At 33.2% G+C, this 21,904-nt stretch overlaps 1 protein-coding gene across 1 annotated transcript in view; it reads right to left on the bottom strand.

The window, feature by feature from the left end:
* Nucleotides 1-470: 470 nt before the first annotated feature.
* The window catches only part of LOC145675233 (uncharacterized), a 36,620-nt gene continuing 15,186 nt past the window's right edge, over nucleotides 471-21,904 (bottom strand). Inside the window, exons 2-10 of the mRNA XM_081745615.1 lie at nucleotides 17,202-17,359; nucleotides 13,800-13,949; nucleotides 10,598-10,738; nucleotides 6,185-6,771; nucleotides 5,893-5,947; nucleotides 3,816-3,947; nucleotides 2,902-3,021; nucleotides 2,600-2,723; nucleotides 471-758 (exon numbers count right to left, since the gene is read on the bottom strand). Of these exons, the coding sequence (XP_081601741.1) occupies nucleotides 598-758; nucleotides 2,600-2,723; nucleotides 2,902-3,021; nucleotides 3,816-3,947; nucleotides 5,893-5,947; nucleotides 6,185-6,771; nucleotides 10,598-10,738; nucleotides 13,800-13,949; nucleotides 17,202-17,359 (1,628 nt within the window). The 3' untranslated portion in view covers nucleotides 471-597. The remainder of the gene's footprint in view (nucleotides 759-2,599; nucleotides 2,724-2,901; nucleotides 3,022-3,815; nucleotides 3,948-5,892; nucleotides 5,948-6,184; nucleotides 6,772-10,597; nucleotides 10,739-13,799; nucleotides 13,950-17,201; nucleotides 17,360-21,904) is intronic.

The following is a 21,904-nucleotide window of genomic DNA, read 5'->3' as shown; positions in this document are numbered from 1 at the left end:
GGGGAAAAGAAGACTGCTGAGGCTCCTATCCTATTATAATACAAACAGTTTTAACGGGATTAAAAAAAAAAATCTGTCCGTATTGTGGAGGTGTCCGTTATTGTGAGGTTTCACTGTATTAGATTCTACAAAACGACTTGTTACTGAGAATTAGCAAAAGCTTACTATTAAATTTTGAATAACTACAATTACTACATAAATTATATACACATATATATACACATCATCCTTTGGTCTTATGGATGTAATTTTAGTTCGTGAGGAACTGGAATATTCTGAGGCAAAAAGATAGGTAATAAAGATGTATTTAATCTTAACATAATACTTAACCCTTCTGCAAAATGACAACCTAAAGGATTGAAAAAGATGAAATATTTCTCAAAAGTCGCCGAGTTGAGAGTCCGTCAAATTACCCGAAATCATAACTGCAGACAAGTAATACAGAAAGTCCGAGACACAGACGTCAAAGAGAAATAGCGAAGACTTACAAATACATAATACAGATAAGGACATTAAAGCGAATTGATAAAACGAAAGATATATTATGTTTAGATATTCTTATCTTTTTACCTCAATACCTCTTTAGATGAAGCACTCTCACTCACTGTCGTCGCACCAAGGAATGAAGCAGCAGCAGCAGCAGTACATATACTCCTTGCAGCAACATTCAGTATTATGGGGGAGATGAAGTAAGTTGGGAGGAAGATCCCTGTTTCCATGCTGTCTTTCCCACTCTCTTCTTCTTTCCTCTCGTAGATCTAAAATGAACAAAAATATAAAAATAATGAGGATTTGAATTATTATATTTTATACAATTAAAATAGCATTATTTCTAATTTCAGTTTTTGTACTTGGGTTCATCTGGGAACTATTAGTACTCATGGGAACTAATGGTATTTAGAGGGACGTTACACGTTGAATACAGTATTATATAAGGCTTTTTGCGTACAAAATGGAGCTAGTTTCTCAAGTCTCTGGATATATAAGTCGCAGCGTGTCCGGCATAAGGTCATTTCACAGTTGATAATTGAAGCTAGTAGATGTATAAGTTATGGGATTCTTACAATTAGAAGTAAGTGGATACTTTTAAATATCTAGGATCAATATTAATAGATGGAAACCATATTCACGAAAAAATTAAATGTCGACTAAAACAAGGGAATTTGTACTTATTCAGTTCAAAATCTATATTTATTTATTATTCAGTTCAAAATCTCTTGTCGTCGCGAATTCTGTCCAGGAATTTGAAACTTAAAATATATAAAATGATAATCATGCCTGTTGTGCTGTATGGTTGCGAAAGATGTTCGCTTACTCTGAGGGAAGAACGTAGATTGAAAGTATTTGAGAACAAGACCCTAAGAAGAATATTCGGACACAAGAGGAACGGAAAAGGGGAATGGCGGAAACTTCATAACGAGGAAGTACATAATTTATGCGGTTTACCAAACATTGTTAGGGTCATCAAATCTAAGAGGGTCAGGTGGACAGGTCATGTAGCCAGGCTGGAAGAAAGCAGGAACGCTTTCAAAGTCTTGACTGGAAGATCAATCGGAAAACGACCATTAGAAAGACTTAGGCGCAGATAGGAGGGCAATATTAAAATGGATCTCGCAGAAATAGGAATACAAAGTAGAAACTGAATTCAGTTGGCTAAGGATAGAAGTCAGTGCAAAGCTTCTGTGAACGCGGCATTGAACCTCCGGGTTCAATAGGCCATAAAGTAAGTAGTTAGACGTAAGGTACTGCACCATTAAGATAAGTGAACTTCCCGCAAAACTGCGCTACATTTTACAATTTTATTTCAGTAAAGGCGTAAATATTGCACATACCTTTTAAGAAATTTGTGCTATTTATGGGTAAGATAAGATAACAATCACTTTCTTGGTGGAAATTTTTATATCCAAGATGCTCCTCACAGTAAGCATCCAATCACACAAAAAATGGGTGATATTCGGGCAAAAGTCGAGTAAGATCGACATATAAGTAGTCATGGCTTCGCTAATGACCTAAACATTTATAATCAAACTACCGTGTTCACTTGCGTAATAGTAGCACTTTTTGTACCGTTTTTTAAATGCGAAAATTCAACTGCGACTATTAAACGAGGAAAACTGCCATTTACTTATCTCTATGATCAAGACAATTTAGAATTTTGATACATACAACATTGTGTCAACAAACAATGGAGGGTGGAAGAAGTAGGTTGCTTGATCTCTGTTGACAGATGGGTCACGATGTTACGTGTCTGTAAACACGAAAAGTTCTTTTGCAATTTCGAAGGAAGTCTCGTTCACAAAGAGAAAACTTAAATGAAATATATATAATTTGAACAATATATATATAATTTGAGATAAATAAATATAGACAACTAGACTTGTTTGCCGCAAAAAGTTGCAATGTACTGGACTAGGTATGAATTAGTTGCATTTCAGTTCAACGGATAGCATCAGTAATCAGTGCTATAAGATGGTTTCACCGTGTAACCAAGTAAACATTTTATACTGGTACATAAAAGATTAACTCATAAAGATTAATGATCATAACTCTTATGGTGATAACACTAATTTGTACAGATTAAAATATCAAAATAACTTACACCAATTGTTGCATGGGTCCGCTTCTAAGCACAAAAAAGCCGAAAACGGGGCGACAACTAAGCTAGCTGCACAACTAAGCACACACAGAATTCTGCTTCGCCAAGATAAAGGATACGGCGGCTCCTGTAATAAAAATATGTTCTGTGAATAAATCTATAAACATTTTATAATTGTATCAATCTTACAAATATACAAATAATGTATATATAAACAATATATATATATATATATATATATATATATATATATATATATATATATATATATATATATATATATATATATATGAGTCACAATTTACCTGAACTGGGTGTTCACTCAGGCTATCATCATCGGCTTCACGCTGGTGCTCTCGCGGTGACCTCTCGGTGACCTCTTGTCTCTGCTTTCTCCGTCTTGTTGGTTCTTCTCGCCGTTCGCGCTATAATAAAACAATATAAATTTAATAACAATAGTGAATCATTTTTTATTATTCTTGAAATTTCATATAGAAAACTATATATAATGATAATTCTAAGCTACTTACGTTTCGTAAAAAGAAAAGAAAAATCAGTATCAGTGATGTTATTCAGCTAGTTCGCACAGATTCGCCCGAACTGGTTGTTAAAATCGCCTCTCCACCTCTAGAGCTAATAGAGAAGCACTTATGAAAAAGAAAGAAAAAATTAGTATTGTTCTTGAGAATCTAATATATTTATTTTCCTTTCCTTTCCAGCTTTCAAAGAGATGATTAACACCACATTAAAAAATTTTCAAGTGTTTGTAGATAGTCAAGGTTTTCCTAAAGCAGAAATTCATCAAATCATCAAGGAGGCAAGAAAAATAATTAAAGTTATTGCTGAGAGTTCCGCAAAGCCAGAAGGCATTCAATTTAATAAACAACGTAACTACAGATAAAAGAAACTCCCTCCTTGCTGAAACTCGTATCTCACCTCTGAGAATAACTTCTTGTAGGAAAGCATTTAGAAGAATGGGATGCAACGCACTGGTAAAAACGTGGTTACACCAAGGGTATTATACACGTGCCGATTGTTGGGTTAAAAAGAAAGCAACATCCGAGTATTCTAAACATCGACTTTAATTCTAGGCTTATCTCAACACCGGCGAGTTTTGCAAAGTAAATATTAAAATAACCATTTGCATGACTTCAATCTAATACTGTTATTAGTATCATTGAAATCAATCAATCAATAAATAAATAATAAATCAGCTTACCTCCTTGATCTCCTCCACGAAAACTTCTTTGACCATCGTCTCACGCTCCATCTGCGAGGTCCCAGGAGGAGAGATGGGATGACTTCGTTCCTCAGTTGGTGGTGGAGTGATCCGTCTTCGTGTTGCTTCCTCCTACGAAATATAAATCAAGTTATTTTAGTTCCAGTTCAAATCCGTTTCATCAATGACTCATCTTATTTGTAACAATACCCCTGTACTTTTATTTTCTACATAATATCTCTAGTCTCATATAAACATCATTAACAGCTGGGAATTCAATAGTATATAGATAAAGAGTGTTTGTGTCAACAATAAGTACAATCTCCTACTTCAAGTGAATTTTGCCACATGTGTAGTATGATTTCTTCCAGCATATTAAAAACAGTCATTTATTATTTGTAAAGAACGACATTATTTCGTTCATTTCCGTGGATCTATCGATTTGTCTTCTCCATCGGTGCAAATCTGTCTTCAACATTGGGGGGAACGAGTAAGACAGTTCATTTTTTAAAGCGATGTTCAAAATAGTTATGAAGTAGGAAAACAATGCTGTGAAGGATCAGGGGAGCACAGGTGTCTTCAACATTGAGAGGCCGGCAGATTTGAGGCTTATTCTGGAAGGGGGGAGGGGAGATGAGACTCATATTACGGTAGATGAATAATTTTCGAGGTGAACCTGTTGTGTATTATACAGCAAGGGACATCAATTTCATCTCACTTTTCTTTGTAGTAGACACAAATAGTATCACATTCCCCCCCCCCCAAAAAAAAAACATTTCAAATCGGATTATTGGGGAGACATTCCCCCCAGCTCCAAGATTGAGAGGAATTTGTGCCAATGGTCTTATCTTTGGACAATATTTTAGTTAAATAAAAATAAAAATTTAAGAGTTCATGATAATTTAGGACTATATCTCATTAACAATCTATGTCATAAAAAAAAGCTTAATGGAGGGTCACTTTAACATGTTTTATCTCATGTACGTGTAAGTTCTCGTACAGGATACATTTTTAAGTTTATAAATTAATTATTTTTCCCTCCATTTTCTCAAAAACTACGCATGATCTTGTAAAGTCACACATATCATTTTGTTCTATCGATTGGTATATTTCTCATCTGTGAACATTTTGTTCATTAAACGCTAAGAGTATTCTAGAATTGGGATAAGGTACGATTGATTAGTGGATTTCGCTTTATTTCTGTAATAGAAGATCGAAATTATAAGTATGGATGACAGTTTCACTTCTTCCTTTTCAGAGAGGTAGCAGCGAAGGAAAAAAACTGAGTTAAATTATACCCTAACGAGCTATTAAATTAAACTCCGGAATGCATCTAAATATTTGTCAATACCGAAATTTTCAATGGGAACCTCCATCTTCTTCAGAAGGTTATTTATTTACAAAAACACATTGCTCGTTTTAATCACATTTTATGTTTCCATCACATAATTAAAAAAAGTATTTCAGGTATGGTTAAGCTTACATCTAACATTGGATAGTTTGTAGCAAATATGGTAATTTATAACACATTAATGTTTCTGTTTCAATTAATTATTGGGGTTTCATCTGTGTTGTGAGAATTTTTTTTCTTTTTATCTGTGTAGTTATGCTTCCTGGTAATATGGTGAAAAATAAAAATAAAATCAATTAGTTCGAAAATAGTTTGTATTAACTAATAAAGCTCAGCTGATAATATCACTTTCCCTGATAGCTCGGAATAGTAGATATGATTTGCTTCAAACTTTTCAATCTGCAAAGAATATTTGGGTCGTGATTTTCTTGATGCAATGATCCATTACACGCTGAAGAAGATGGTGACTTGCATTGAATATTTCGGCATTAACGCATAGTTACACGCATTCCTGAATTTAAATTAAGAATTGTGAGCGTCAATTTAGTTTCTTCGGAAGTTCTATCTTAATATCTTCACATAAACAATTTAAACCTTTTGTCACAACTTTTACGCTTAGAGTTAGTACAAAGACAAAAAATAAACTTATAAATTTCATAATTATAAATAAATAAAAATAACAAACTTCCTATTGATTAAAAATTAATTTCTATTTTATCGTCTTACCCTTTCTCCTTGTCTCCGTCTGAAAATAAACCTTCTTATCCTGGTCAACCTAGAACTAAGATAAAAAAGAAATTAGAATTCGTGTGAACATAAATACAATTTTAGTGCATTAACAAATAATAAAATAAAATTTGTAATTTCGATTAAGTTTTAGTCTTGTTATCATTATCAATATAATTCTCAGGTCTTTAACAAGCTGGGCCTGAGAAATACTACGGTCGCTAAAAGTGCATAACCCACAACCATTTTCAGAAGAATATATATACGAATAAATAAGACTTTGAAGTATTACCTGGAACGGGGAGGCGGTCGAACAACTGGACCGTACACACGCTTAGTTCTTCTGTCTTCCATGACGGTCGATATTCCAGTTGCTGCTTCTTCTTCCTCCCTGTGGCTGCCAACTTCCTCCTCGGTGCGTGAGTGCAGTCCATCCTCCATTTGAGATGCAACCTCAGCTACACCTGATTCCACCAAATCTTCTCTAGGTGTAATGGCCTGTGTTGCCCGTCTCTTCAACTGGAGTAAGCGCCACAGGTAACATATACTTCTGAAGAAAATGGTTAGTGGCGATTCTTCAGGAGGAATACCACTGAAATCGTGTTCTGGTAAGTCCACGATGTTCCATGGCATCCCCACCTGAATCGTCTGCCAAGTAACCAGGCGGGGTGTAGGTACTCCTATTGCAGTTGCTATTATCAGCAGGCTTCTGATACGTTCGGCTTCAGAAACGCTAACAATAGCCAAAAATGATACAGGTGTATAACCAAGAATCATTCTCAGCCACGATACAGACATGGACTGAGGATGTGACGGTAACACTGAGGTTGTCTCAAAAGGAAAAAGATAACTCTCAACACTACTCTCTGCTGTTAGATCCTAATTCAAAGAAAGAGAAAACAGAGGTAAGTCACATTAACTGGATAACCATCAATAATATATGTAAACACAATAGAATTCTTTTAAAAAAATCTAGTTGGACCAAAAGATAAATTAGAATACGAGTTATGAGTAATCACTTCAGCTCACGAGCTGCTGCCAGCCTGTGCATCTTCTTCCGATGTGATTTTATCGGAGGTTGAACCTTGTAACTCAAATAACTCTCCGAGTGTCTACACCTGTACTCCCATTTGTAATGGAAACCAGGGCTACGCCTATCGAAGACATACATAGCAAAGCCGGAAAGAAGTGACAACTGAAAAACAAATATTCTTAAAGAATTTTTGAAAGAAATTAGAAGTACAGTGGCGTATGTAAGGAAAAGTTCCAGAATGGATGACTCACTCGTTTTTTTCCATCACGTAGTGGACATTCTCTTTACAGGTGATAGTGTTGTCTGCTAGGTTGGTAGTCTGTTAATTGTTTATAGTGGGTAACACATAAGTGTCTAGAGATTGTATTGTTCGTACCGAAGGCGTGCTGTTCTTTTTCTACTCTCGTTGAAGGGCAATAATAGTGACTATGCTTGGGAAAAGAATTTCATAGGAAATACACGCACAAATAAAGATTCTGAGTGAAGAAGGCTACAGTACTCGCCAAATTTCTGCCAGATTGGGTTGGTACAAAAAACAGTTGCCAGAGCAATAAGTAAAAGTAAGTTTCAAACCACTGGAAATTATGGAAAAAGCTGGAAAAAGCCAAAAGGACATCAAAAGTGCACAACTAAGCGTATGGATGATGCCATACTTTTGGCAGGAAAGAAGTCACCCAGAAGATCAGCCAAAGCAATCCAGGCTGGTTTGCTAAAAGATAGGAATCTACCTAACCGAAGGACAATCCGCAGGAGGTTATTATGTGCCAATTTCAAATCTTATAAGATTGCCAAAAAGCCGAAATTGCCGACCAAGAACATTGCCGATTCATTGACATTTTGTAAAAAGTACCAGGGATGAGCTGCTGAACAATAGAGAAGAGTTATGCTTTCGGCAGAGACCCAAGTATTGCAATTTTATACCTTTTGTAGACACATACGATGCCTTCCAATACAAGGGATTTTCAACGCTACATCATTCCCACCGTAAAGAATTCTAAAATCATGGTCTGAGTGCCATTTCTCCTAAAGAGTTGTGGTTCATGCCTGAAGGGATATTAATGAATGGAACTGTCTTTCTCGATATGCTTAACGAGTAGTTACCTATGGAGATCAACCAGTGCACCCACTTCCAACATGATGGAGTTGTTGGGTAATTTTAAAGCGGAAAGTGGCTGAACGAAACTTCAGTTCAGTTTCTCAATTAAGAAAAGCTATAAAACACGTCTAGGTTACAGAAATTTCACCAGAATACTGTAAAAAATTGTATCTGTCCATGCATTCTCGTATCTAAGCTGCGTTAAAAAAAATAAAGGTTTGCACACCAAATATTGAACTCGCTTTCAAGCGTGTATACTTCACTGTGTTTCTATCACTGAAATGTATCCTTTGTATGTGTTTTTAACCTGAAATGTATCTTTATATCAATGTACATCCGTATTTAAATGAGAATATTCTTGTGTATTCATAAGCATGATACTTATTTGTGGTGAGTTATCCATTCTGGCCAATATATCGTGTTTCATAACAACAAGTACAACGTTTGAAAGGTGATTCCTAACACAGTTAATAAAGAACATTCATATGGACCTATGGAGAAAGTTGCTTAGTTGAGCTAGAACTGCCTCAAAGTGAAAAAGCTACAATGCAACAAGAGAAACCGTGGAGTGGTGCTACATATGAGTGTAAAGGAAGCCATATGCCATTCAAAAATGCATTATTTCAGTAATGTGCGAGGTGTACGCAAGGGATTCCCTCACAACATAAATTTCAGACATGCTACAAACAGAATTTTTAGATATACTGTGACTTAAAAGGTGCATCTAAGTAGGCAAAATGTAAGCTTTGACAACAGTAAATACGGAATACGTAAGCGGGACGTCTGAAGTATTAGGGAACCCCAGCTCCTCGGTTCCTCGTGTTGGGAATAACGTATGCTAAGGTGAGATGTGTCACAGTATATTTCACGTATTTTTTTTTAATACATATAAGCGTCAAATGATATATCACCTTCTGAGCGTTGACGGTATTGTTTTGAGCACCCTATATATATGAAAATCACACTTGTCCTGAAAGTATATGAAATAGAGTCCTTGAATCCCCCCCCCCTAATTATATTCTGCGTATGCCACTGGAAAAATGTATTTAACAACTACAGAATATAATAAATAAAATGTTTGAATAAGAATTACATATTCATATTAAATACAGTGAACCCTCGGGTCCCTAATTTAATCCGTTTCGTAAGCTGTTTTTGAATAGTTAATTTGAACCTTTTTCAGTTGGAACAAATAGTTAAGGGAGGAAATAGAACCTATTCTTGGGACGCTGAAGTGATTAAAAACTAAAATTATTTTCTTTTATTGAAATTAATGTAAATATACACAACAATTGATCTATTCTGGCCGCAGAAACATGCTATGTATTTTTTTTAACTTTTTACCTTTTTAAATATTTTTTGTGATGAAGAATATAAATGAAAATACTCTTAAATTATCCTAAACTAGATATAATGAAAACTAAAATACAAAAAAGTGTAAAGAAATTTTTGAACACCACACAAAGACAAATAATGTTTATGACAAATGTTTGAAAACACTACTGATAGCGTGCATACAAGTGTGTGTTCATAGCCCGAAATATCGTTCGTGAACCGATTTTTGCACGAATAGAGGGATTCGTGAAATGTGGTCCATTGTATTAAATAAACGAAATATTATTAAACAAACAAGTTTCGTGTGAAACTACTGTAGATTCCAAATTATATAAATTTAATATTTAAACTTGAAGTAGTACCTCTATAACTACTGATTCCAACAGAGGAATAAGATCAAAGATAAGACCTGTTCCTCCATCCATATCAAAAAGCCATTATTTGCTATCTCTTACTGCTTTTGTTCTATGGAGAGTCCTATTAAAACCGGAAGTACTTGTAAATTTCAACCACTATCGGTTTTCGTAGTGTTGTTGGTAGTGATAGCACATTCCCTTGAGACGATGAATCGATTGCAAAAAAAAAACCCTTTGTCGCTATCTATTACTGTTTTGGTTCTATGGTGATCAGCGTTGAAACCGGAAATATTAGACTTTTACCACTTCTGATTTGAACAGAGAATTAACAGAGGTGATGAAACTTATTCTTGCACACTGAAGCGATTGAAAAAAAAAAAAAAAAACTCTTCTCGACGTTTTTTATCGTTTTTGCTTTATTGAAGACAATATTAAAACCGGAAGTATTAGTAATTTCAACCACTTGTGGTTTTGGTAGAGTGTTGTGGGTTGTGACGGTATATTTTCTTAAGACGATGATCGATTACAGAAAACCGCTTGTTGCTGTCTATTACCATTTTTGTTCTATGGCAACCAACGTTGAAACAGGAAATGGTTAATTTGAACCTCTTCCGGTTTGAACAAAGAGTTAAGGGAGGAGATAGAACCTATTCTTGGGACGCTAAAATGATTGAGAAAAGTTGCTTCTTGATATCTCTTACCGTTTTTGTTCTGATATCTCTCGACAGACGGACGGACATAACTGTTGTATAAGACTCCGACATTTATGCACAGCATAGTATGGAAGTCTGATAATTCGTTCATATAAAGCTACATTTATTTTCGTAAATGTTAAGATAAAAATTACAAGGTACTAAAGCAGTAGAAACTTCGATGCAGACATACCTCAGACGCAGTACTCCAGCTACTACTGTCTTCAGTGATACCTTCGTCACTTTCTTCTGTCAAATCCGGGTTCTTCTTTTCTAACGTCATATCCGTGTAATCGATGGAGTAGAAGCTTTCTGATGAATCAGAACTATTCTCCTAAAATAATAATAATAATAATAATAATAATAATAATAATAATAATAATAATAATAATAATAATAATAATAATAATAATAATAATAATAATGTAGAAAATTATATACATTTAAAATTCTACAGCGTTAACGTCTATTCAAAGTCTATACTCATTTTCTTAAAGTTAATCTGTATTTATATAAGTTTTAAGTACAAGGTATCCCTATAAACTTTTAAAGTACAGCTGCCTCCCTTTAAAATATTACCATGATATAACAACACTGGAAACACCTTTGTCCAAGCTTCTTGTTCGTGCCTATTTAAGCTGGTTTGATGCAGTCTGTATCTGGGTAAGCCTGCGACAAATGTATGTAATGTGAAGTCATCGTACGAAACACACACATCGAAATAGGGCAATATCCTAACACTAAGCTTTGTTACAAATTGGATAAAACTTGGATCGAAACGTTGCAGATATGGATGCAGAAGTGTTGACGATGATACAAGATCAGAACTCCATTGAACGTCAAGGAATGAGGCGAACATGGGAAAATATCGTTGAAATTTGATAAACATATAACTTCACAGCAAATGTCTCTGATTTTTTAACAGAACAGTAAAAAAGCCAATAAGAAAGAGTAATGTGAGTATTTGGTGGCTACTGCAGTACGGGACAACACCTTTCTAAAGTACATTGTGGCGGTCGATCAAACCTGACGTTCAAAAGTTTCGTACAACCATTTCACACTATATGCATTTGTCGAACGTTTATTCAAATACAAATTGCATAAAACTGATTTAAACAGGCATTAATAAAAAGCTTAGACAAAAGTATTTGCAATGTTATCATTTCACGTTTTTTTAAGTTCAATTGAGTTGATTTGAGTTTAACGTCCCTTCCAGCAGCGAGGCTATATCAGACGGGACCTACTGATTAACGTGGAATCCGAAACACAGAAGCTCCCGCCGGAAATCGAACCCGGGTCTCCCTTGCTTAAGTTCGAGTACTTCATAAACGCGTTACTTTGTAATATTGAACCTTAGCTGCACCAATCACTTACATCCGTAATAATGTACTTAGAAATTTTAAAAATGCGAGTAAGTATCTTAAAATAAATTTAAATATCTCTGACAATAAAATTTATCATCTAATTACCTCTGTACAAACATCTATAAATTTTATTTGATTAATATTTTTAGAATTATAAATAAATAAATAAATCTTTAAGGTTTGATCATTGATATACGTAGAGGAAAGAAATGTAAGTGGCAACATTGAAGAAATTTAACCATTTTGTTTTAAGAGAAACTACCTATGTTCAAATATATCAGAGAAAGATTTATCTATATTTGTACACTAATTGTTAAATATTTGAATAGTAACACCAGGATATGAGACCCAGGTTCGATCACAGATCATGTGAACGTACGGTATATAACATCGTATCCATAGTTTCACGTTTCCTACATTTTCATTCCACCAATTCTTACATAATCATTCAGTTTCATTTATCATCCGTCCTTTACTCTAAAGAGCATAATCATTGGGCGTAAAACTAAAATTCATTTCAGTTTTTAAAATGATAATAATAATAATAAACTTCCAGTCTAAATATTGCATAAACAAAAACATGTATTATTTAATAGTTGATTCATATGAAAGAAATCGTTTTAAAATATCAAAAGAAATTTCATTTATTTTCATAATCGTAAGGTCAAAATTTAGAAGCTAGCAAGGCAGTAGAAACATTGTGATAAGCAACAAAATCTCAGAGAAAGAGTATCGAAATTAATGGAGTCATGAATTAAGCTACGGTTATATGTATAATACGGATGTCAAAGAAATTTTAGGTCTTCAGTTTAACAATATACTGTATCGAGTTAAGCAGACGAGTTGAGTTCAGTTGATTTTGAGTTTAACACCCCTTTCAGCGGCGAGGCTATATGAGACGGGACCTACTGAATCCGAACATGAGCTCCCGCCGGGAACCGAACTCGGGTCTGCCACGCTAAAGACGCGTACGCTAACCACGAAGGAGCTCAAGCAGACAACTTGAATATTATAGTAAGACTATCCATGGCTTTGGATTGATTATTTTAACAAAAGAAACACTGACCAAAGCTTAAAACACACTTTATTTTAAATTATAATTTGTAACGGTTTCAGTTTTCTAACATCCTTTTTCAGAGAATATCGGAAAATTGAATAGTATGTATCATTTATTGAAAATAATAAAAAGTGTATCAAGAAAAATCTATTTGACGATTCTAATTGAGGTTTCAATTCTTCATTTATACGATAATTTTGGAGAGAAATTTTCAGGAAAGTCATTTGTTACTTCTCCTTTAAGTTATACTTTCGGAAAGACTATACACCTAACATGCAGTAGTACAATATGTAGCATCGCAGTATTTGCTACGACTACGTTGCATAGCTCTTAATATATCGTACACTTTTTCTTCGTTTCGTATGGATAGTCTACCATTTTCTTATAGTTCTTTATCGATCTAGTCTCCGTAAATTTCTCAATTATCACTCCATGGAGATTAGGAGCCTGTGTACCTACAAATCTAATGGGAAACTGGTCTTTCACTGTCACCATGCTCACGACGTAACATCATTCTGAACTCACTCGTTAAGACACGGTCTCAATCATTCAAAGGCGATGAGCAACAATGAACAGCAAAGAGATAGAGACATCTTTTCGTCTCAAGGTTACCAACCTGATAGCTCGCGGAAGCAATCTGCTCACAATAAAGGATTACCAATCTTTGCAGAAAGCATTACTCGCAGTACACAGAATACAGTCTCTGAACATATAGGTGAATACCTACTTTTCGAGCATATGTTTATATATGGTTTGTACGATCCATTTATCGTGGAGTTTATCACAATATTTAAATTTACATATGATTACCTACTGCAATAGTCGCCACACACACACAAAAAAAAAAAAGAACCATATAAACTAATTTTAAAGAAAGATAAAAATATCACTAACATTTTCGGTTAATACATTTCACCTTACTATTGTCATTAAATCACCTATCATACAGTCTTGAACAATCTAAGTGTACTGACCTCAACATCAGGTGTCACAAGATCCATTTGCAACTGCAAAATGGATGCGCTTATATCCAACCTTGTCCTGAAGGTGGTTTCTCTTAAACGCTCTTCCTCCTCTGTCAAGTCATCTACGAAGTTAATGCCTCTGGCAATGAACTCGTCAACCTGAAAGAGGAAATAAATAAACAATGTGTACAAAGCTTTTTGTTTATAAATTATAATATACAGGGGGTAACAAGAAGGTACTGCAAAATTTCAGCCGCCTAATGGTGTGAAACAGTCACATTCTGGTCGCTCCTTAATGTGACTCAATTTAAACTTCAATAACTCAGACTATAATTAAGCTACGAGGATAATTTTAGTAGCAATGTGTTCCTGAAGGATGAAGGTTTCCGTCTATATGTATTTTATGAGTGTACCCCCAAAGGGGAAGGAATGCCATCCCCAAATTTCTTATGCAAAAAATAAAAGTACACGTACTTGCCCTCTCCTGTCTGCCGTGGTATCCACCACATACTTAGAATACATATCGGCGGAAAGCCTCGTCCTTCAGAGATACATAGATACCAAAATTAAATTCCTAGCTTAATTAGGGTCTGAGTTATTGAGGTTTAAGTTGAGTCACATTAAAGAGCGACCAGAATGTAGCTATTTCACACCATTAGGCGGCTCAATTACCAATCTATATTTGTTATTTCCATATGACCTACAATTATGTCCTAGAATCTAGTTGTTATGGGAAAAATCATACAACTTTTTTCTTTCGGACAATTCTTTCCGGATTTGGTTCAATATTTGCTACATTTACTCTCACATAAAGCTAAGCATTCAGAAAATTTGTAAGTTGGTTTTCAAGAAAGAAAGCATGTAAAATGCTAATACATAAAAGTAAGTGCTACAGAACGGAACCAGATGTTTCAATGTCTTTCCACCTATAGGATTCCTACAGATTTTTGTAAACTGTTTTCCCTTACTTTTACTAACAAATGATTATCTATTTCTCTGACAAAAGTTTGTTTAATTTCTCCACTTTTTCGTATCCCCAGTAGTTTAATTAGATACCTAAACTCTCAGAACTGGAAAATTCTTTTTCTAGCTAAAATCAAATAATACGACATGCAAGCCAAAATTATGTGTCGTTTCGCGACAGTACAAAACAAATAACGGAGTATTAACCTAATTACATTGTTTGACTTTGGACTTCAAGGTATAACTACAAAATCTCAAGCTTCTATATTCGTTTTTCATATATTCGTCTGTGAAAGAAAGTTCTTTTTAATACTATCCTGAAATGATTGATTTCACCATAGAGGTATTTAATAAAGATTTTGTTTACATGTTGTGTATTCATCTCTAGTGGAAGGATGCTCCCTTTGCAGACTCTACTATATGGAAGTGGATTGGGTGTCAACTGAAAATATGTCAACTATCTGAGAAAACTGCTCTTTGAAGATGTCCGTAACCTTAGAAAAGTTTCACATTGTATCGTGGAAAAAACTTTGACAAATCACGTTAGACTCTTCGACAGCTGGATAAAGAGAAGATGGTCTCTCGGATGTGAAGAAGGCTTTTCACAAGGTAAGAATATGAAGGGGTTCCTTATCCACTCTGCTTCAGTGACTTCTGTCCGTTTTCGAAACTGAAAGGTACCGGTACGTTGCGACACAGATATTTTCAGTCCAGAAGTCCCCTCGGAACTGAAATTTTTCCAGTGTCTAAAACACACGCTAGAAAAATAGTTCTCAGACGCTTTTGATAGCGACATACAAAGATTGCAACGACGTCTAGAAGTGAACGGGAATTATCCTTTGAAAACTGACAGCAGCATATATATCTCTCTCGAAAATAAAAACTGCAAGAATTATGGGGAAATGGCGTGTAATTTTGGTACGCACCTCATATCGTAGAATTTTTATAATATGTACTCTTTTAGAGGAAGATAGACTTATGGTTTATATCTATAAATAAATGATTTAATTACTGTCAGAGAAAATTGTACATGAAACGAGAGAAATGACTGTCAGAGTTCAGGAAGAGGCCCTATGAAACCACAATCAGTCAATATATGACGTGACAAACGTAATTTGACTCTCTCAAGGATTAGTTTACGCTGTCTTAATGGAAGATTTTTAGATGCAAGGTGTATGAGTACGTTATTCCCAAGAAGTTAACCAATGAGTAACAGGAAGAGTGATTGCAGTGGTCAATGGAGAAATAATTAGCAGGTGAACGAGGATCAATATCTTTTGAACAAGGTGATTGATTAATTACTGGAAGTTTAATGGGAACGTCAGCAGCAACATTATTTGTTCCAATAAAGGTACGGCCAATGACTGACACTTTCTGTACATTAAAAATTCAAAATAAAACTCTAAAAACTGAAGTTTAAGTATAAAATGACAAAATAAGAGATTAAAAGAAACTATAAAAATTAAAACAGAGTCGGTGAAATGGCTAAAAGAATGAATGACAAAATTGTAAAATATATATTAAAAAATAAGTAAAAATAAGAATAACAATAACATGTAACAGGAAAAATTTAAAAACGGAATTATTCTACATAATCTGATTAACTCCTAAAGTTAACTGATGTCTGAGTATTGTGAACATTCTACTAGAACCTGTCAAATATTCCGTGGGACGATACGATATAGTCTACACAGTACGAAAGGTTAGCATCAGTCACTAAATAGAAATAAGTGAGATGAAACTGTCCAATACCCGAGCCTTCATCATGGTGTTTCCTGTACAATCCAAACGACAGTCGTTCCTCACCCTGAGTGTTGGAAGATTTCTTCAATAGAACAGTTACTCAAAGAATGGAGATTCACTTCAACTAACGAAATCAAGACTATGTGACACGTATTCTGAAGGAGATGACAAAGATTCCATCCGGAACCGTTGTGACAAGTGTCATGAACGTTGATAGAAGTACGTCACTGTCCAAGGTGGTGCTCTGCAAGAAGGTGTATAGTATGCGCAACTAACTGAATGTCCATTCTTTGCACGGCGAACTGTTTCCCTTGCTTCAGAAAACACAATTTTCAATGAAAATGTAATGATCAAATAAACATAAAATGCTCCATTTTTAGCATAAATTTTGAACCACTGACATGGGGAGTTATGCTGGAACATATATACACGCACATACATCCGTTTTTATATATAGCGAGATTACTCCCGTAACCCCTGTTATGTAGGCATTCATTACCATGTTTTAAGTTACGAAGTAATTTGTTAGGGGATGTTGTTAAATTTATGAAAGACGTAACTCCCTTCCTACCCCTTTAAATATGGTCCAGGTGTTCCAGAGTTAAGCTGATACATACACACACATATTTTTGTTTATATAGATAAAGGTCTTCTTTTAATTACTGGTACTATTTTGTAAATTAATTATAATGTGAATCAGCTAACCTGACTGTGAACATTGCTGGTGCCTGGCTCGTGTCTCTCAAGCACACGCCGAAGTCTTTCTCCTTCTGCCAGGACACTTTGGGTCGTCTCTTCCAGTCGTCTGCGAGCAGACGAAATCTCTTGAAGCACTCGATACATCTTATCCATTGCTATCCTATCTGTAAAGAAAGGTGATAACACGTTAGGAAAATTATGTTCATTTTGGAACAACTTAGGAACGCAAATTAGATTTATATCTTGTTAGAGTAAAAATCATGCAATCCAATGGATCGTTTAAAAAAAAAAAAAGACTATCGGAATCTTATTTGCGCTCCTGTGCAGAGTCTTATTTCTAGAGAAGTCTACCAGTATCTACAACATCCGTTACTGACCTTTCTTTTATTTTGTGTTATACCATTTGTTATAACAGTTACTTTTTGTACAATACAACTGCTTGACTGATGATTCAAATGTTAATTTCATGTTGTTCTTATGACTCACCTCAAAGGTACAGCACTATACTTTAGCGTGTCAGAAAATATCTGCTACTTGACTGCCCTTTTTATTTTAAGAAGTATTTATGAAAAGTTTAAATCTCTTGTTTTGAGATTACACACATTGTTTATTATTATTATTATTATTATTATTATTATTATTATTATTATTATTATTATTATTATTATTATTTAAATATAAAATAAAGGTATACTATTTCAGAAATAAATATAAAAATAAATAAATAAATAAATAAATAAATAAAGATAACCTGTCTTCACTTCTCTTTTAGGAATAACAGATTAAAATGTTATAGTCAAGTAACTGAAATGATGAACAATAAACTTATTTCATTTACAATTTAAACTTTTATGGATACTAGCAAATTGGAGAGCATAATAGATGAATTGTTAACAGTTTCTGTAGGATAACATTTTTATTTATTTAGCAGTTGTTATTAGTTGATAATCGATAACGTTTCATTGATTTAGAACTGTTATTATAATTAGATCAACTTGATCAGTAACGGAATGTTTACTACATCTACTTTCTTTATCATTTTGGTTTATTGGGCTACATTCATAATCAACTATTCACTACTCACAATCTACGTTCGTATCTAATGAATGTATGCCCTCTAGAACCTGCATTATCTACAGTACCATGAACTACTTTACTTGTCAATTTATTTTAATGCAGGCTTTGCAACGTTATCTACTTCACTCACAATGTTACAACGAATTCAAGTCAAGAAACAATGTTAGAAAACTGTCTTTATAGGTATTAATTGATTGTTCCGAAGCTATATGTTCAATTTTACTTGTAAGGATATATATAGCTTGTGTGGGGTCCCAAAAACATGCACTAGTGTACAAGAAAACGACGTTGGGTCTTCCAACTAAAAGCGAAAACGCTAATTATTTTATCATGAAGCACTTTTAATAGATTGCGGTTGCTCAGTGGTAGAGAACTCACCTCTAATGCATGAAATTCCTGGTTTGATCCCAGCTCGCGCCAATTAGGCTTATTGGTATGGTGGACAAACACCGTGTCATGGACGTTTCAGGGGTTTTCCCGTTTCCTCCTACTTTTTTCATTCCACCATCTCGTATATTATTATGATCACCGTCTAACTTAGTCTTGGAACATAATCGTGGGACATTAAATTACAAAAAAAAAAGTAATAACGAAGTACCTCTAATGTCTTTCCTCAAGAATTACATTAGAATACATTTCCAGTAGAAGCTACATAAAATACTTCAGTTTTCATATTGGAAACATAATTCTTTGTTTTTAATTTTGTTTCCAAAGGAAGAAAATGCACCTAAAAAAATCTTCAGTGAAAACAAATTAACAACTACATAAAAAAAAGTTTTGGTAATTTTTACAGAGTTACATGTAAAGTGCATAAATCGGCTTTTGACAAATTTAACGCATATATTTTATTCAATTAATTATGTATTTTGGAAATTAAGTTTTAAGAGTTAACATTTATCGAAGAAATAAGGATAAAATATCCAAAAACTATCTATATTTCGATAGTATTTTTTTAAATATTTTATATTTATTACCACTTTATTATATTTATTATTTTATTATTATATTAATTATTTATTATTTTATACTATTTTATAAAAACAAGATGTTTGACTTGAATTAACTGCACAGGTAAGTCTACTGAATTCTAACTACTCTACTTGGCCAAAATGAAATATGTGGAAAGTCTGGAGAACATACAGCAGATGACACAGTGCTAAGATGGACCAGCACGACAGAACTTAACATAGTGATGGAAATCTGAGAACTGGAACAGCTTATTTCACTGAAAGCATTGATGGCTTGATTCGAAGATATCAGCGTGGCTTGTACAGAGACATTGGCTATCGAAGGCGATGAACTGGAACAATCAGAGGTAGTAGTTTTCAACGTTTGTAATAAATACCCCCCTCCCAGCTTTCGACGATCTTGAAATGTAGTACCCTTCCGAACTTTCGACGATCGCGACAATTACCCCCCTCCCATCGTTATATTTAATTTAGATAATTAATTAGAATTAAACTTATTAACTAGAATTAAGCATAGTAACTTATCAGACCTTAAAAACAGTAAACAATGAAATACAATATAAAAATCAAATTATAAATATAAACTGTATACAAAATTTAAAGTATCTAAAAATAAACGCTATATATAATAAACAATATGTAAATTGTAAAATATCAAAAAGTGTGAACAAAATTATTATAAAGAATAAATACTCAAAAATATATAATACAGAATTCATTAAAACATCCTTCCAAACATAGGTAAATACACACAAAAAATAATCACAAATATATAAAAAAATGAATAAAAATTATGTATAAGATGAAAAAAAATAAGTATCGTAAAACTATCATAAATAAGTATCAAAATTGGAAACATATATAATAAAAAAAGCTGCTAAAAAACATGGAGATTTCATTATTATACACACAATTATCAACGAAAGAAAATATCATGTTTCATAGGAAAATTGTATATACACATAAAAACACATCCAAATATTTTAAAACACACAAACAAACAGAGTAATACGTACGTACAGAAAGTATAAAATTTAAAATGTGAAAGATGTCTGAAAAAAGATTGTAAAAAAAAGGAACTATTGTAAAACAAAATTTAAAAGAATAATAGTTAAGAATATGATATAAATTTTTTTAAAAAAAACTAAAAATCAAGATTATACAAATATATAAGAATATTATAATTAAAAATATATAAAATTTAATTATAAAAATGTTATAAAAAAGTAAAAAGAACCAAAATAATGTCAATAAACATAAAAAATAATGAAAAAAGATTGAAATGTAAATATATATATAAATGTAAAAGAAATTATAAAAATAAAACAATAACTGAAAAGAAACAGAGAAAGGTATGTATTACACATAAAAATACACAACTTGAGAGAAATAATAAAAAGATTCAAGGTTATATTACTACAGTTACTTGCATACAAACACACAAACACTAAAATAATAAAACTGAAAAGAAAAGCGAGAAAGTTATACATTGGATTCAACTGAAGAAAGTATATGACTTCATAGGCACTAGAATTGTTACATTAAGAGAAAAGTTCTACGTTATACACAAAATGATTTTAAAAAAAGCACAAAAATACACAAAATTGTTATTAATGTTTGTACATACATACAATGTGGTAATTGAAGGGCAAAAAGGGGGGAAATCGCCAGGCACATCTGAACACTTCCCTGGAACCTCGTTCCTTTTGTGTTTTCTACGAAGGGGGGGGGGGAGACTTGGTAATGACATCAAACTTTCATGTTGAATTACAAAATTTAAATTTATAAACAAATAAGAAATCAGCAGTTTCTTAACTTACTACTAAAGAATCTGTATTGAAATAAAATCTTACTCCCAGAAGACAGAGTACAAAGTTTTAGTAAAGTGAGTTATCCGAAACGTTGAAAAGAAATATCTCCTGAGCAGTGAGCTACTTCTAATAAATATTCATAATAAATACAGTTATGCATTTTTATAACTTAAATTTAACGTGGTGTTTTAGTGATTAAAGAATATACAAATAAGATAGAAATATAATGCAAATACAATAACAAGAAATGGAAATAAAGAAAAAATTACTGTAAATGACTTAACGCAGAAAAATGAACAGTTCGAAAAATTTCTACCAGACAACATTAAAATCAATTTGGAAAAAAGATATTAAAAAGGTGGATATTCATGCCATGTTCTAAGTATTCATAGGCATGAAGTGAACGGAGGACATTATTCATATAATGCCCTTCAATGGGGTCGGAAATTTACTGTTTATATAATGTAAACAAAAATGATGTTTACATTATGCATAGTCAAGAACAAAAGAAAATAGCATATCTTATATACAGGCTGTATGTAAACTATTATATTTTCTTTTGTTTGAAGCTAGAAAATACAGAACTTAGATCACAGACGTTAGCCTGAAATCAAGAGGAAGAGAGAGACAAATTGTATTGTACAATTTAGACTATATATATATAATATAATAAATAAATATATAAAACAATGGAATAAAACAAAAATCACATGACACATAAAAACAATATAAAAAATTAATATCTAAAAGTGACGTTATATAATAAGCAAAACAAAAATTTTAATATACCTAAAAGCATTTTTTAAAATATTATTTTTGAAGATGTTATTAGTTCTAGATTATTTCATTGCCA

This window comes from Thermobia domestica, chromosome 18, assembly GCF_964235325.1.
Source record: "Thermobia domestica chromosome 18, izTheDome1.hap1.1, whole genome shotgun sequence".
NCBI classification, from domain to species: domain Eukaryota; kingdom Metazoa; phylum Arthropoda; class Insecta; order Zygentoma; family Lepismatidae; genus Thermobia; species Thermobia domestica.
This window is presented reverse-complemented; position numbering and strand designations above follow the sequence as displayed.